Source organism: Macrobrachium nipponense, chromosome 15 (assembly GCF_015104395.2).
Source record: "Macrobrachium nipponense isolate FS-2020 chromosome 15, ASM1510439v2, whole genome shotgun sequence".
Lineage (NCBI taxonomy): Eukaryota > Metazoa > Arthropoda > Malacostraca > Decapoda > Palaemonidae > Macrobrachium > Macrobrachium nipponense.
In genome coordinates, this window is record NC_087208.1 from 45,179,941 (window position 1) to 45,198,317 (window position 18,377).

General features: G+C 36.3%; 1 protein-coding gene across 3 annotated transcripts in view; it reads left to right on the plus strand.

Moving 5' to 3' along the window:
- Window positions 1-18,164, plus strand: part of LOC135194883 (5'-3' exoribonuclease 1-like) — a 90,208-nt gene extending 72,044 nt beyond the window's left edge. The window contains exons 15-20 of one of the 3 annotated variants that reach the window (XM_064221078.1): window positions 78-267; window positions 3,515-3,635; window positions 7,132-7,322; window positions 7,946-8,125; window positions 9,248-9,418; window positions 9,807-18,164. In XM_064221078.1, coding sequence (XP_064077148.1) covers window positions 78-267; window positions 3,515-3,635; window positions 7,132-7,322; window positions 7,946-8,125; window positions 9,248-9,418; window positions 9,807-10,847 — 1,894 coding nt within the window. In that variant the 3' untranslated portion in view covers window positions 10,848-18,164. The remainder of the gene's footprint in view (window positions 1-77; window positions 268-3,514; window positions 3,636-7,131; window positions 7,323-7,945; window positions 8,126-9,247; window positions 9,419-9,806) is intronic. The other 2 variants (XM_064221079.1, XM_064221080.1) reach the window with 2 other exon arrangements.
- Window positions 18,165-18,377: the final 213 nt, after the last annotated feature.

Genomic DNA, 18,377 nt, shown 5'->3' on the forward strand with positions numbered 1-18,377 from the left:
ACTGAATGACCTCATAGATCCCAGTGCCTGGCCTTTGTCCTGAATTCTCTATTCTTCTCCTCTCTTCCTCTCTCTAGTAAGGAGCGCGTAGCAGAGTTGACAACATGGCTGAAAGAATCAGACTTTGCCAAAGCAGCTCGTCAAAAGTGTGGCACCCCTTGTCTGGATGAGGCTGTTGTAACGAGGATTATGGAGGAAGTTGACAAGGTTTCAGCAATCATGGCCACGTCTATCAAAATGCAAGTTCGGCCTCACTTGCTGTTTAAGGTACTGTATAGTTTATGATTTAAGAATTTAAAAAAATTTGAATTACTGACCTGATACTTTTACTAATGTTAGTAGAAGTTGGATCAGAGGTGAAATGAAATAAGTATCAAATTGTAATATTGAATTAACAAATAAGGCTGTCAGACTATCTGATCTGTTTCTATGAGAGATGGTCTTACATATTTTACTTAGTCACTGCTTCACTTGTTTTACTAGTACCGTATATTTCGGCGTATAAGTCAACCCTCTAGCCCCAAAAAATCATGCCAAAATTAGGGGGTTGACTTATCTAACGGTAACAAAAAGTTAATATTATTTTGGCATATCGGTACAGGAATCCAGGCTTTACAGTTGGCTAATAACAATGACAGCCTTGTTGAGGTAACTATGTATGTAAATACCAGTATTAAAAACATTTCACACTGTAATACGACAATAATAATATATTAGACCATCCATTACCTTAAATAAAATGAAAAAAATTAAAGTAACTTGAAGAAACCCCAATCGAACAGCAAGTGTAAACATTGCGTAGCCAGTTGTAGTACAGTAATTGTTTATGCCATAGAAGAACCAATGGTCAAGGAATATTCCAACATCATAATAAAATACCGGCACGTCGTTTTAACAACCCAATCAAAACATTAACTTGAGTGGCAGTTTTTACATACATATAAACGTAGGCTGTTATGCAGCGTTAGTTGGCGCTTTGTTTGTTTACATTACACTCGAGTAACATATCTTTCGTTTCGTCCTTTCTTATCATATTTGCCGGTATTCATCTTTTATATATTACACAGATTTGTTAATATACCGAGTATATTACCTGTATTTCTTATGCTAAGTAGAGCAACATATGTACCGTAATAACATTCAGGTTATTTTATATGATACGTTTTACCCTGCTGCTCACATTTTATAGGTCAACTAATATACCCGATATTAGTTAAAATCATAAAAATTTACTCAGAATTGGGGGGTCGACTTATCTTCCGGTCGACTTATACGCCGAAATATACGGTAATATGGCTGTGGGCCCGTCATCTTTTACCAGACACATTGACTTTAGTAAAAGTACTGTGCATAATTGTATACATTAAACAAAATATTTTTTCTCTTCCTTGCTACAGTTTTTGTTTGCTGTGAAAGGAAACTTTTAATTGTTATATTGTGGTAATTTTGTTGCAGTACTGTATCTTTTTGTGCATATTCTTTATTTTATATTTTTGTCTATTAATTTATTGAATAGCCTTTTTTTCTATTAACTGATCTGTTCTGGATTTGTTATTATTTTTTGTAACTTCTTTCATATGAACACCATATTCGTTGGAAGCTTGATTTCAAGTCAGTGGCCCCTGATGGCTTTATATATAATAATAATGATTATTATTATATTATTTCATATAGCCTTCAAACACTGAAATTTGCCCCTCATAGGAAGTCATTGATATGCATGTAGTAAGATTGTACAAAGGTATTTACATTAAGGTTATGTCCATAGGCCTAGAATATAATTTTGGAAGTTCTTTAACCCCTTCATGAGTTTTGAGCAATAACATCGTTGTTGAGAGTTTTAAACAACCTCCCAGAGGATGTTTTGCAATTGAAACTTCAGAAGTTCAAGTGAAGATATAATACATTACTACCCTAATACTTTTCTTGCATTGTAATACATTTTTATGTAATTATTTGTTTATTTTTTCCCTTTGAATATGTTGGATCACTTCCTTTCTTTCTCTCTCTCTACCTCCTCTTACTTCTTAATGAACACCATATTCTTTAAAAACTTGAATTTCAAGTTAGTGACCCCTGAGAGATTCATCTTGTGAATAATGATAATAATAATAATAATAATAATAATAATAATAATAATAATAATAATCATACTATAATGGGCGTAATGTCCGTCTGTCTGTCTGTCATTCAATCACGGCCAAACGGCTGGTCAGATGGGCATGAAACTTGGCAGGGTTATGGTGGGGACCCCTAAGATGGTTTGTAATGGGGTTTCATCCAACCCTCCCCCCTCCTTTGTAGGGGGTGGGGGTGAGAAGGGATTCCCTGAAACAGCTGTTTCTGGCCGTGAAACGAGGCTGGTTATTCCCGTAGACTTAGTTACTTTATGATTTTTATTACATAATTGCTGTACAACTTCCCCGGAGAAAGTCGCGAATATTTCAGCTCGGACACAATAGAAGATGAAAATTATCATCAATATCCGCAAGATTTTTTTAATAACTTAAATCCATCGGGACTGCCAGTGCACAAAATAATGTTGAAGAAGTACTGCCCGGTAATGTTGCTTCGGAATTTCGATCCTGCCAATGGACATTTTTTTTTTTTTTTTTTTTTTTTTTTTTTTTTTTTTTTTTGAAGACATATCATAAGAGCATTTTTTTTTTTTGAAGACACAGGATCATAAGAGCATTTATCAGTAGCCATAACGCACTGACATACAAGTTACGTCTTTGCTGTAACATGATGAAAAGAAAGATACTTTATTATTTCTATCACCGTGCAAAGTAATTGACAAAGAAACAAACCAATCAAGATCCCTGTTCCGTTAAATGAAAGTCACCGACGAGAGAGAGAGAGAGAGAGAGAGAGAGAGAGAGAGAGAGAGAGAGAGAGAGAGCGAGCCATTTAACGACATTAATCCACTACAATTTCATAATTTTATCTTGCTATCGAAAAATGAGAGAGAAAGAGAGAGGAGATAATATGTGATTGGAGAGCTAAGTAATCCGATAATCCCATCACCATCTTCGTTACTTGACTTACATTGAGAGAGAGAGAAAGAATCATTAAAAGAGGGTAAACAATGACGAATACGAACTTCTTTACGTTCATTGATCGTCCCTTCACTTACTTTGAGAGAGAGAGAGAGAGAGAGAGAGAGAGAGAGAGAGAGAGAGAGAGAGAGAGAGAGAATATCATTAAAAGAGGGGAAACAACAATGAATAAGAATTTCTCTGCGTTCAGTGATCGTCCCTTGAATTAAATTACGAGAGAGAGAGAGAGAGAGAGAGAGAGAGAGAGAGAGAGAGAGAGAGAGAGAGAGAGAGACTATTCGTGTAATCGCCCTTATTTTAATATTGCTGAACAAATAGTACATATAAATTTTTCACCTCTGCACCCGTATTTTATCACCCATCATGGGTAAGTTTGCTAGTAATAATAATAATAATAATAATAATAATAATAATAATAATAATAAACATAACTTACCCTTTGATTTTTTCTGCAGCCCAATCCGCTCCAAGGAAGCACACCTCCTGATCTCACTGTCACGTATAACTTGTTCGACAGAGTGACCAACTGCAGGGAGGGATTTTCTGTTCCCCTTGGTGCCACGGGGACTGTAATCGGTGAGAAGATCCATTATTATGTTTTAAAATCATTTTGAGAATGACTTTTAATCATTTATTTAAATTTTTATGTATTTATTAATTTGTTAATATATCTTTGTTTTTATTGGTAACCATTTATTGGTAACCAAACCGTTTCTTCTGTGATTTCTTTCAAATAAATACTGTATTCTTTGGAAGCTTTAATTTCAAATCAATGGCCCCTACAGGTCTGAATAGGGTTGATCTTCTGAATAGTAATAATAATAAAGAACCATGATTCAATAGCAAAATCCTTCCACTGGAGCTTGTGGAAGACACACCAGCTAGCTTGCAGAAGTAAGTGGTACGAGCACCAACCTGAGGGATTGATAGAAAACAATTAGGCAAAGATCCTCTGGGACTATGGTATCAGACAGATAGGGCGATACGTGCCAATAGACCAGACGTGATGTTGATTGGCAAAATTGGGAAGAAAGTTGTTGTATATTTATTGCAATACAGGTGACCCTTGTTCGGCGTTAGCGGGCAGGGCGGGTTTTCCGTTTTTTTTTTTTTTTTTTTGTTTCCCCTGGCCACCGACGCCAAGCGATTTTCGACGCTGAGCGATTTTAAAGCCTACGGCCGCCCCACACCTTCTTTCGAAACTCTAGCCCATCAAAGGCGCCGTAATCCCACAATAAGTAAAATTATATTTATGCAGTATAGTACTACAGAATTTACTGTACAGTAACATGTGGGTGTCTAGAGTATGTAAAGATATAATAAAGTTTATACAGTGTACAGGTAGCTGTAGTGTTCAGGTTACGATCATTAGTCTTACGATAGTCTGATTTTATGAGATCAAATTACAATGGCCTAACTATCCATCTTCTAGTTACATAAGTTCAATAACAGCAAAAGAGAATGATGAAAGTATGGTTTTAACATTATACTCGTTGCGTGAACGTGTACAGCCATGAACAACCGAACGAGAAACTATCTTTTTTTTTTTTTTCTAAGTACTACCGAACTGGATAACATCTGTTTGGCTTGTATTTCAATCATCGTACTACAGTACAACATTACCGTATTTGTTATAAATGGCGTTATGTATAGAATAGAACTGAGATATCTTAATGTAATAACTTTATTTGCTATAGATCAGAGATCAATATAGATTAAAGATCAATCGGGAAATATACTGTTAAATTTAAACCTAGTTATAACTGAAGCTGAGAAAACTGTTCAAGCTGCTAATGACTATTATCGTACATCGACAACAAGGATAAAACTGCAGTAAACGTCTGCCATCAAACACAACTGTAGATAAAATTGGGATAATATAATTTTAATCAAAACTACTGTGCTTGAAAGAACACATTTTACTGTTGGTTTCACGTCGATATAAGATAAATAACGTAAAGTTCGTATTATGATGATATAAAGGATTATAACGTAAAGTTCGTATTATGATGATATAAAGGATTATTGCGAACGGAATCACATCATTTTTTACGCAATAAACATGCCGCCAACGTAATCTGTTAATGAAAAAAATAGTAGTTCACATTCACAACGAGACATATTCAATAAATATTTCCACCTAAAAACACGCTGTATAAGGAAAAATAACTTTGTCTCATATAATGTCAAAAGTATATAGATATTCGTTTTCTTATGCTACTAGAAGCAAGAGCATTCGCTCAGAATTGCGTTATGGTGAAACAAACGCGTATTCATCAGCTGATTTCAAACCACAACATTGGCCGCTCCGCGGAATACTGGCTTAAATTTGCCGTAGTATTTTAAAATACAATAATATGAGAATACATACAATATTCTTGGATACAGTGAAATAATGTATAACTTTTTAAAGGATTTATGGAAAAGATGCATTATTAATAAAATAACACAATGCATTTTTCGGTAATGGCGGACAAGAACGAACATGAAAAAACATCCGCTGACAACGTGGAGCGCAGTTACAAAGGCTGCCTTAGTTTGTATCTTATTTCTGTACAAAAATGAAAATACCTTTACGTAATATATTTTCATACACATTTTAAACATAAAAGCATAAACATTTAAAAAATCGACACATCGATCGCTAAATTTGCACTCTTTTTAACTCGATATTTTTGGAAGAGCGGCAGACGGCAGCATACAAGAACGAACTTGAAAAAACATCGTAGTCGATAACTTGAAGGGCAGTTTCAAAAGCTGCCTTTTTATCATATTTCTGCACAGAAATAAAAATAACCTATTCGTAATACATTTTCATACACATTTAAACATAAAAGCATAAACATTTATAAAATCGACACATCGATCGCTAATTAGCACTTTGTTTTTAAATCGATATTTTCGGAAGAGCGGCAGGCGGCGGCTCACAAGAAAGAACATGAAAAAACATTGTATTTGATAACGTGAAGGGCAGTTTCAAAGCTGCCTTTGTATCATATTTTCTGTACAGAAATAAAAATCCCTTTCACGAATACATTTTTCATACACATTTTAAACAAAAGCATGAACATTTATAAATCGACACATCTATAGCTAAATTTGCACTTATGTAACTCGATATTTTCGGCATAGAACAGCGTCAGAGGCATATATTTTACCCTAATACCTACGTAATAACTCTCCATAAAATTTGTTAATATAATTTGCATAACCTTTATGGTCTGAACGCCATGTCTACAAATGTATGAACTCATTAGACAACGGCGCTAGCGGCGCTGTTAACTGAAAATTGTGCCGTAAAGATACCTTTAAAATGCCTTATTTTTGTAATGAATATTTTTGACGACCGCCGTAAAACCGATTCGCCGTTGAGTGATTGCGCCGTTAACCGCGGGCTGCCTGTATGTGGTAGTTTTGTTTGTTGCATATTTCTAACTGTGGTTTTTTTTTAACCTTATATTTAGCAGTATAGGGACTTTTTTGCAATGTTTTCATAATTTTTCTATGTTTTCATAATTTTTCTTTTAATGTATTCTGTTTATTAAAGACTATTTACATTTTCCACATTTTAATGATGCAAGTTTACCATTTAACATGTGATATTCTAATGTATATGTTGCACTATAGGCATTGCATAAGGTTCTTTGCAGCATCCCTTCAGCCACTAGCTGCAACCCCTTTCGTTCATTTTATTATACCTCTGTTCATATTCTCTTTCATCGGTCTTACTTTCCACCCACTACTAACAATTGTTTCAGGGCGCCTCAGTAGCGTGATCAGTATGGTCTTGGCCTGGCACCTCGGTGGCCGCGAGTTCGATTCTTGGTCATTCTATTGAGGGGTTAGAGTTGTGTCTTTCTGGTGATAGAATTTCACACTCGACATGGTTCGGAAGTCATGTAAAGCCGTTGGTCCGGTTGCGGAATAACCGCTGGTTCCATGCAACGTAAAAACACCATACAAACAAAGAAACAAAACAAACAATTGTTTCAACATTATTTTCAGCGCCGAATGACCTCATAGTTCCCAGCCTTGGGCCTAAATTTTATAGTATTCCTATTCCATTTCCTAGGTATTCATCGAGCAGAGAAAGAGGCAGATGTCCTGTACGATATATTATTCGATGAGGCGTTTGAAGAGGGCTTGACTTTTGCCGGACCAGCGACTGCTAAACATTGCTACAGGCTTCATTCAGCCTCACTGATCAACTTATCACATGGAAGTCGACATAATTCCACTGGCAGTACCAATGGAAATATGAGGGTTAGTTATTCTTGGGTTTTTTTTATATTGTTCACCACTTGAAGTAATTTAGAACTGGTCAAATTTAACCCTTACTGGACAGACATGATCATGTGAGGCATAATAAGAGCTCGAAAGCGTAAAGTGGACCACCTATGGTGAGAAAAAACATGTATACCACACTAAAAGGTACTGCATCTCCCAATCTAAGTTTACATTTCGTAAATTATTACCATAAGTATAGTACTCAGAATTTGTTACTGATTTTAGTTTTTATATGTTATGATATTGTGTGAGCTGTAATTATAATTTGACAAAATAAAATGAAAAAATCATTATATCTTGATAAAATTAGCATATTTTTACGAGTGTCTTGGGAAAGAAACCCTGCACACGGTTGGAAAAATTCACTTTCAGCTTCGCATGGAAGATACAGAAATTTTTTATAAATTTTTTTTCTTATACTGTGTGCATTTGCATATCTCTCTTTCTAGGTATTTTTTTTTTTTTTTAATTGGCTAACCTTAAAGTTTGCCCCAGTGTAGGTGTTTTCATAATACGTATATATTTGAGGCCGGCCTTTGAGGGTTAAAGTTGAGAACTGTAAAGGCAAAGTTTCTCACAGTGACCTTAAACACTTTCAGCCTGAAGAGCCAAGACCCTCTGTGTGGAATAATAATCGTCAGGACCAGAACTATCATTATAATCATCACACTCAATCGCAAGCAGTGAGACAAGGCTTTTCTCCTCACCCTAGTCAGCAACACATGTCATATCAGTCTCCTCAGGGCAATTTCAACAGAGGGCAGGGCTATAGCAGTACGGTAAGCCTTGATTTATTTTTTATTTGGTCATAAATATTGATTACTTTTATATTGTAGCCCAGATTTTACTGCAGTGAGGAAAGGGGATGCTGTAATGTGCACTTTTAAGAACATAATAACAGGACTATTCACACTGTTTGTAAAGAAATGACAAATTGGATTGATATTAGGATTGCTATAACAGAGTTTTACCCCAAATTGTATTTCACTCAATACATTTGCTCTTTTATATCCTGGACTTTGCTTAACTATTGATTTTACAGAATAGCTGAGTAATTCCTTTCTCACTTTTATTCCTCTCTATTTTTTATGGTGAAAACTTTGCATCTTTTTGTATGATGGTCTTGCAGATAATAGGTTGTAATGCAGTGGAAGGTAGTGAAAATATTGTTGATAAGTTTTGAAGACCAGTTTTTTATTTTCATAGATGAGTAAGTAATGCACATCTTATATAAATCATTGTAATTGATGAATTTTTTCTTATAGAATTTATTCTAAATTAGGAAAGAGTGAAGTATGTGAGTAAGAGATTATTTATAAATAAGTCCAATGTTACTAGTTGAGGAATTTGATAAAATGATCATCCCTCCCGATAACAGAAATTCAACACTTGCATTTTCCGGATCATATGCCATTCACGGTTGAGAAGCTTTCATTATAGACATATTGTAGAATATTTCAAAGATTTGGGAGTGCGTTTTTATAAATTTGGAAAAAAAAACTTGTCCATGGGTGTCCATTGTTTTTTCAGGAGTTTTTATAAATGTTAGCTTATTTGATGCTAGGTTGCTATACCTCAATTAAGCTCTTTTCCTCTTCTGTCCTCCATGGGGAATAGTGCTGTCAGTGCACCTCATGTGGTGTGCTGTAGGCATTACTTAAGGGTGTTTACAACGTCCCTTCGCCCCCTAGCTGCAATCTTTTCATTCCTTTTTACTGTACCTCCTTTCATATTCTCTCTTCCACCTGACTTTTTACCCTCACTAACAATTGTTTCCTAGGGCAACTGTAAGGTTTTCCTCCTGTTACGCCTTTCAGACCTTCTTATGATCTTGTTGGTTTCAGCACTTGGCCTACGGTCTAAATTCTATATTCTATTCTATTCTTTTCCACTTCTTTCAGCCTCCAAAGAATAACCCGGGGTTTGATGTAGCGAGCCCTCAGCCTCCAGACCCCAATCAGTTACCAAGTCCATCAGGCCTTTATGTGAGTTCACTGACTAAAGCACGTTGTCCAGACATTGCAAATGGCGGACCAGAAGTAAAGAGAGAGTTAAATCATTCTGGTCAACAGGTATCAGTTTTGCCACTTGATAAATTTGCTCGTAGTGTTATAAGTATACTGTAGTGTACCTAGACCACTAGATTGTATGTCTGTTGATTATCAGTCCCCTCTTTTAATTAAGGACTTGTGAGATGTATCACCAGTTTCTTTTTAGCATAAATGATGAGCATAATTTATTCTTGATATAAATATTTATCCTGAATATAACAAGAGAAATGAATGTATGGATTTTTCAAGGGAAAGTCAGAACATGCCATCTCAAATCCCCAAAACTTGTCTTAAGTATACATTATGAAATAGTTGTTCCCTTATGCAAGTGTAATTTAAGTTATGCTTATACTGTGTGAAGTCAGTCTGAATTTACGAAAGATGCTAATTTCATTGTACTGCTTTTCAGGGAATGGCTGAGGTTCGTTCTGCCAGGGAAGTCGAGTGTGTCGTCTTTGGAACGTACTATACCCTGTGGAACAAAATTCACCAACAGGGTATTGGTAGAATACCGGGCCATATTTATATTGTGTGCTTTTCGTACGTTCCTAAGATCAAACCGGGACCAAAAGCATTCCAGCTGCTCATTTTCGTAGACATCAAGAAGGCCCTCGAAGATGGCATCAAGTTTTACAGAGTCAATGAACAGCAAATATCCTGCACTGGAGACAGGCAGGGTTTCATCCGTCCTAAGTACTTCAGTAAGGTTGTAGATTGTGAAAGTAATAGTATTATATACACATCCCAGTATGGTTTTGGCACTGAAGCAATACCTGCGAACTTTGGAAGAGTGCCAGGTGGTGTGTATGGCCAAACACCACACATTGGCAAAGGTAGGGGAAGAGGCTTCGTAGGGCAACAGCCTCAGGCAATTCAGTTGTACGAAAATATTTGGTCACAGATCCAACGGGAAGATAACGAGCACGGAAACGCACGGCCTGTTCAGAGTCGAGGGCCGTCAAATGCAGCGCACTTCCCTGGAGGGAGGGAAGCTGGTAAATCAGACAATGGCAGAACGGAGGTGTCAGTGGAGGACATATTCAGGGGAGCCAGAGCTTGTGCCACTCAGGTTCAGGACCAGTCATTAGCACAACAGCTGAGTGCCGATCTTTTGTCAATGCTGAAGCCGACTCAACAACAACCCGACAGACAAGTTGTGGAGAATGCCGCTCATAAAGACGATTCCCCGACGAAGTCGGCGTTTGTGCCCACTCAGGTCATTCGTAACAGAACGCCGCGCAAGCCAAAGCCCAACATGTCCGAGGAGTCTGGGAGGCAAGTACCTGCCGCCGAAGGGCAAAGTTTGACCTCAGCAGACATGGAGAGGCCTCAGGCACAACAGACTCAGAGGCATATCCAGCATCCGAATGGGAACGGCAACAAACCGCGGAGAAAAGTGCGCAGCAGACTCGCCGTGAATTTTGGTCAGCCCTTCATGGAAGACACATAAAGTGTGAAGTTGTTCACAAATGGTTTTATAAGTGTGATTATGTAATCGGTGTAAACTACTGACATGTAGAAAAAGATATTTTTGTGTGGATGACTTTATTTTAAATAACAGAAATACAACGAGATCCTTCATATTGAAGTCCATATTTCATATAATTAGGAAACCCCCAAGGCCTCGGAGCAGAGAAATAGTTAATGTTTCTAGGAAAGTTTAAGCTTAGATTTTATTGTTAAATAATGTACAAGAGCATCAGTAAGCAGCAGTATGTAGGAGATGGCAAGTGTCACACTGCCAAGTGTTTTAATTGGACTGGCTTTTACTCTTTCCCATATTTCAAGAATTTTGTGGCTTTCAAGTCAGTGCATTCTTGAAATGTGTAATTTTCACCCATGAAGTGCAAAAGTGTCTTTTTTTCTGTTTTTTATTTTAACTTTGTGGTGCTGATGTTCTAGATTAATTTTTCTTCTAATTAAAGTAATGTGTGTAGGAGGTGAGTTTCTATATTGTGACCATGGTCATTATCGGATGCTTGTGACCAAGGTTAACAAGGCATTGATCTCAAGTACCTTCTTGCAGAGACGACAATCTACATTCTGTATTCTTGACTGTCCCTAAGAACAAAGTCACAGATATGACATTATGCAAGATGCATTATATAACATTAGTTTGGATAGCTATGGAAGTTTGTGTAGTTGGAATGTAGATACACATATCAAATGCTATCTGAAACATATGTTTACAAAAGTATGCAGCCAGGAGGAGGAAGAGACGTATGATTACCTTTCCAGAACCTACTTCTCCAACTCTATTTCATTGTTGATACTCATGACAGTTTCTCTACATTCTAGTGGGGAAGTTTTTCAAGTCTGAATTGGGAGTTATTTATTTTGGAAAATGTAAACATTTATAAGAAATATCTATGAATCAATCTTATATTTTTAAAATGTTGCATGGAGCTACAAATGGCTTGACAGAGTATGCACGTTATAATTGTTTTCAGCTACATTTGTTTCATTTTGTAACTTCCCAAGGACTGAGCTGCAAGGCTGAAATTTCCCATCGTTGTTCAGAATTCATGATACTATATTTCAGATTTACAGTATTCTTTACTGTAAAAGTAAAGTACAGGGGAAACATGCAATATCATAATTGTATTAAGAAAATGTTTTAACCCTAGCTACAATGAATAGATATACTGGTTTTCATGAGATTTTTATAATTCTTATCACTTACTGCAGTAGCCATGTCACTTATTTTATATTAATGTGTCATGTTGGTATTTCTTGCTGAAAGAAATATCTATAAACCCCACAGCACTGCCATTTTCACTTTAATAGATGTATTTAACTTGTGAAAATAAAATCCCCCTGCATTGAACATTGTAATTGTAGTGTTCATTGTTCTATATAACCAGAACTTGTACAATCCCCCATGAGTGTCACAGCAGGTCTTGAGTGAAATATTTGAGATTTAAAGAAGGAACTATGCAATACTCTAGACTCATAGGTCTGGATAAACTAATCCTTATAACAATAATAGTATACTGATGGTTTCTAATCTCCCTTTTGGTGTGAGAATTGTTGTTCTTTCTTCTTAGTGAAACTAGTCCATTCTTGTAACTCTCTAATGCCTTTTTGTATTCACAGCAGATCTCTACAGTAATCTCAGCAGATTGAGATATAAAATGTGGACCCCAACAAAAATGTTAAAATTCAGTCTTTTGAAATGCTTTGGACGCTCCTTTGAATTTATCCACCTTTAGTTCTTTCATATATGGTAGGATTTTTTCATGAATTACGTTAAGTTTGTGTAAATTTGGAATCATTTTAATTTTCGTCCTTCTCAGTTAGGGCTCTTAAAAGATAACTCATATAAACATGTACCTGTACTGAATCAGATTTACCTGTTTGTGTAGGTGATTTTTCAGTATTTTAATGTTTTGTTTTGCAATCATATGTTCATCTTGGTAATTGAGAATGAGTTAGAATTTTGTACTTGTTTTGGTCATTTCATGGGTAGCAAATAACCCTACATAAAGCAATGGTTTTCCTGTGAGTGGATGTTACAGTTGAATGTGCTAAATAGTATGGCCAATTTGGGATAATAAATGTTCAGCACAAAAAGAATTGAGAGAGAGAGAGAGAGAGAGAGAGAGAGAGAGAGAGAGAGAGAGAGAGAGAGAGAGAGAGAGAGAGAGAGAGAGAAAATGCAAAGGGTAGAAATAAATAGAACATAGTACGTAGCAAGAGAAGAAGATGAATGGAAGTACTGATGAGGAAATTATCAAACAAAAGATTGACATTGATTGATGCATCAAGATTACAGCGCCACCTATTACCAACTTCTGATTTTTGAACAACCATTCCTTTTTGGTTCAAATAATTTCTTCTGTGGAGAGGGGCTGGGTGATCAATACATTCCAGAAACTTTTTCTAGTTAGTCGCATTTCTTGGGAATGTCATTCGTGTTATTGGACTAACAACAATTACGATAACTTGTCACGTACCAGCAGCCAATTCAACAGCATTATCTACATGGATGGGTGACATACATTACCAACAAATTGAAAAATAATTCTGGAATATAGAATTACAGAAACATATACAGTATATGTATATGAGTAAATAGTAAGTACATAGTAAATAGTACATATGACTACACTTGACACTTTCAGTACTTAATCATTCATAAATATAGACATGTAGATGTTTCCTGGCCTACGTTGACTCGTTTTATATTTCAGTTTTACAGTGGTAGAAACTGTATTCTGAACTTTGAATTTTCATTTTGTCTCAAATATGTAATTGGATGTTTGCCCAGTCTGGGAAATATTTTGGGGAAACCTGGGTGGTTGCTCTGTCCCCAGCCATTTGGAGAACTTAATAGTTCACAGGTAATGAGAAATGGTGCCTTGCGGTACCCTGCTATCTTCCAGAGATGTCTTCAAGAAGTTCTGAGACCATTCTCCTTTGGACCTGTGGTGACTGCTCTCTATAGGTTATGTAGTTTCCAAGTTCCTCTCGGACATAAGTGACTCGGATGACCCAAGGCTAGAGACTGAATGGATGAGTGACTGGCTCTCTTTCTGTTGCTCTTCTTCCTTCCTTTGCAAGAGTGTAATCAGGATCACTACATGCTGGACAGGCCAAGTTGCAGATATACTTCACAATTGAGCATCTTAACTTAGAGCTCTGGTTCACAAAGGGTGACTCCCTCCACTCTCCCTAAAGCTATTTTCTTAAGCCATCAATTTATGATTGACCCAGATACTTGCTGTCTGCTGATCTGGGCTACTGTGTTGTCAGGGCAACTCTGGTTCTCAGAAGTTTTCCAAGCGTGAGAGTTCAGATGCATCTCACTCTGGCTTAGGCCTAATCAATTTTGCATCCCTATGCCAGATTGTATGGACAATTGCTGGAATTATTGCTCATGAGCACACAATCGTGACCAGGGACAGCAATTCTGAGTGGAAATTCAACCTACCAGTCAGTTGAGAGATGCTCTTTCCACCTAAGAATGAGTCTTTTACGAGAAAGGCTGTGGTTTATAGCCCTAGCATTTGATCGTAATCCCATTTCAACTACCCAGCATAGTCCCTGATGCCGAACAAAATATGCGTGGTGACGGCAAGTGAGTGGAACTCCTTCCCCCCTTCCAATCACTGCCCCGCTTATCACTTGGACCACCAAGTGAGCTACCTTGTTACCAAGATTCCATGACCTATTCCAGCTTGTACTACTAAAAGCTACTCCTATATGTAAGGCTCTTGTTTGTATACTAGGAAAAGTATAACTTGTTATAAAAATTAAATTTTTCAGCTTTTCAACTTGAAACATGAATTTACCATGTTGAAGTATCCACTCAGCCAATTTTTTAATGTGTTTTTGGTAGCTGGAACAGTTGAAATGAAAAGAATGAGTTTGAAATTGTCCTTAGCATTTTCATATGTTTTTTGGACACAAACAAACATACATTGTTAACATGTGACTTTCCTCTAAGGAGTGATCAGTAAAAGGTGAATTACAATGTGAAGTTGACTCCAAGTTGAAATATCACTGCTGGATGTTAAACTTGGGACAAAGACTTGCCGTAAAAAACCTTGGTTATCTTTGTGTATCTTTTATAGCTATAGTTTAAGCAATGAGACCTATGAGAAATCATTAGGACTTCTTAATGTACAAGATAATTTACACCGGTCAGGTTTTGTTCTTGAGGGAGTTGTCCACGTTTATTTGTTTTGTATTACAGAAAACTTTCTACCAGTTTCATAAAGCAATGAAATGTAAACTAGTAGCTCTTGGCTACAACCTTGCTTTCCATATTTTGCTCATCTGACTTTCTGGTTCCAGTAATGTTTTGCCAGCTGCGCGCAAGAAAGTGTCTTGCTTCTGTATTCATAGCTCTCAGTTTTCTGTATCATTTTCAGCAATTTCAGGGCATTTCAAATTACTTGTTGCAATGTATATCCCAGAGATATGTGCTTATTCTTTTCATTTATTTAAAGTAAAATGTAAATGAATTCGCTGCTGGTTTCATACAACAGAAATACATACTCCTTGTGTTGATGGTGTGTGTGTGTTTGTGTAATTAGAGTCCAATTTGTTTCTACGTGTGCATTGATGGTGTACCTGTCGTATTTGTTTTTGGAACCCCTTACAACTTCGAGTTTATATCCCTTAGGTGGTAGTACTATTAATTCCTTTCATTCCTTTCATTGTACTCCTGTTCATATTGTCTTTCTTCTGTCTTCCTTTCCACCCTTTCCTAACAATTGTTTCATATTGTAACTGTGAGGTTTTCCTCCTGTTACACTTTTGAAACCCTCTTTTCTCTCAATTACCCATTCATCTCTGAATGACTTCATGGGTTCCAGCGCTTGGCCATTGGCCTAAATTCTATATGTATTCCTTCCGTCAAGGTTATAGGTTATTTTATTATTACTAATTGTATTGATCTGATATTGGCATTTAATATGATGCAAGCACACTAACGCATCCAGTCACATGATTCTAGGCTTGCTTTATTTTCACCTTCCGATGACCATGTCACTGAGTGATGTCTTATAAAATAGTCCTAAATGAATGAATTTTTCTATCCTGTGTCGATCGTGCAGAGTTTCTCAGTTTGTATTATATATTTTTAACCACTTGCAATATTCATAAAATACTGTAGCAGAAACATCGTTGGTGGTTCATAATTCATTTTGAATGAATGTTTATTATCACACTTCTGCTTGCAAAGGTTATGCAACATTATCCAAACAGTAAAGACAGCAATGTATTGGTTTTTCTGTGAAATAATTATTGCTGTAAAACTTTTAAAGGAATCATCTTATCATCTATATGAATTTTGCTGGTTTCGTATGCTATTTTATTCAAGCAAAAGACAACATTCTAGAAGTAAGGCTGTGGAGAGAATTCTGTGAGTTAGATTTCATGTGGATGTTGTTGGTTATCTCTCTTTCTGAGAAAGAAGCCAAAGACCGTACTGTAATGCATATATAAACTCAACTTGGTTTAAGAAATGAAGGTATGTATTTGCAACTTTAAGTAGCGACACCACCCTACTTACAAATGAGTTACGTCCCAGATGGCTGTTTGTGTTGAATTTTTTTTGTACAGGTAGCCCTTGGTTAACAGTGGGGCTTCCGCTGCTGTTAACTAGAAATTTTGCGCTGTTAACCGGATATCGGCGCTGCTAACCAGAGATTAGCCCCAAAAATCCAGTTAACAGCGTCATTAGACAAGTGCTGTAAAACCGGATAGCCATTTAATGATACCGCCGTTAACCGAGAGCTGCCTGTAGTTGGTTACTGTACTCTTCATGCCGATTTAAATACAGTATGATGTAAAATCAGTACAGTTCTGTACGTTTTATCATCTTAGAACACAATCCACTGTACATACACTACTGTATGTTTACAGTATGTATGGAGAGAATAGGCAAGCATAACAAAATTTGAAATTACGGGTGGCAAAGGGAAGTGTTCGAAGACCACTCTAATTTACGATCACATTTGGTTGTGTCTGAATGTTTGTAAGTATAGAATGTTCTTAAGTAGGGTGGTGTCTGTACTGTATTGAGATATTTTTATGGCTCATAGTTCGAGGAGTTTTGCAAGTATTTTCTAATACTGTGTATTTCCGTTCTTTTAGGGTGTATAGTATGTTGCATGTGATTGTTATCATTATATTACTTTATTATTATTACTGTCATTATCATTGCTAAAAAAGTTACTGTGTCGTGACAGAACTGTTCTTTGTTGAAAATCATCAGTCATTGCAATATCTTGGCTTGTAAGCTTTGACTGGAATACAAGATACAATATGGGAACCAACTTTGGATTTTAGTGGCACCATCACAAACAAGAGTACGTATTGTCCTACAATGCCAAGGGTCTCAGTAGTATATGGAAGATAAAAATTAAGAATATACTATAAAAGAAAAATGAAAGATAGTAAGATGGCTGACTGTGAAATAAGACAGATGACATTATTCCAAACAAAAATAAACATTTGCACCAAGTTTTGAATTTCTGAAGCCCCAAATTGTTGTGAAGCATAGACTCGTTTTTCCAGAATCTGTGCCTGCTGACTGCTGTGTTCATTAGTTTAGGTGTTTTTCCAGCCTAGTCATATTGAGAGTATGTTAGCTTCTCTGCCGAGCGAGGCACCATTTTTGTAGAGATAATTAACCTCTTGTTCTTTCTGAATTAGTATATATGATTTTGCAATTTTTTTTACTAATATATCAATGGCTGATCTGGGTGTCACAGTTGTCGAGAAGTGAATATGAAATTGTGGTTACCAGTGGGATTCCTGTCTTCTTTCCGTAGCCTATATTGTAGATTATAATCATAACTAGCTTTTTATATGTGGTACTGTACTCATAACGAATGAAATGATTCACACTGGTTTGAAAAGAAAATGCACTTGTTTGAAAGAGCACTTCAGGGTTGAGTTTTGTGACAATGATATTGGCACAAAGAACATTTAGAGTGAATGTATCACATTGCACCGACAAGTGAGACTCGGATAAAAGTTTATTGCAGTACAGTTTATTGTACGGTATGATTATAATTACTGTGTAATATTCAGTGAATAGGATTAGGTTGTTTGTAAACAACTCCCGATTATGACACGTTAAAAATGAAGGACTCTTGTAAAAAAAAAAAAAAGTCTGCAAATGATTGATGAATACACATTTTTGTTACGTTTTGTTGCTAAATATGTTTTATTTCGTCTCTAGTTACGAGTATCTGTGAACAGGTCCCTGTTTACTGGATGCTCTTGTATGAAATAAAAGATCTTAGATCAATGGGGTCTCTTTCCTAGCCCTCTGAATTTAGTGATTAGTTCCTACATAAATTTGAATTTAGTGATTAGTTCCTACATGAATTTTTATTATTCCAGGGAAAGTTATGTTCTTCCTACCTAACTAATAAAGAAGAGCATATTTTTTATCTCTCTCTCTCTCTCTCTCTCTCTCTCTCTCTCTCTCTCTCTCTCTCTCTCTCTCTCTCTCTCTCTC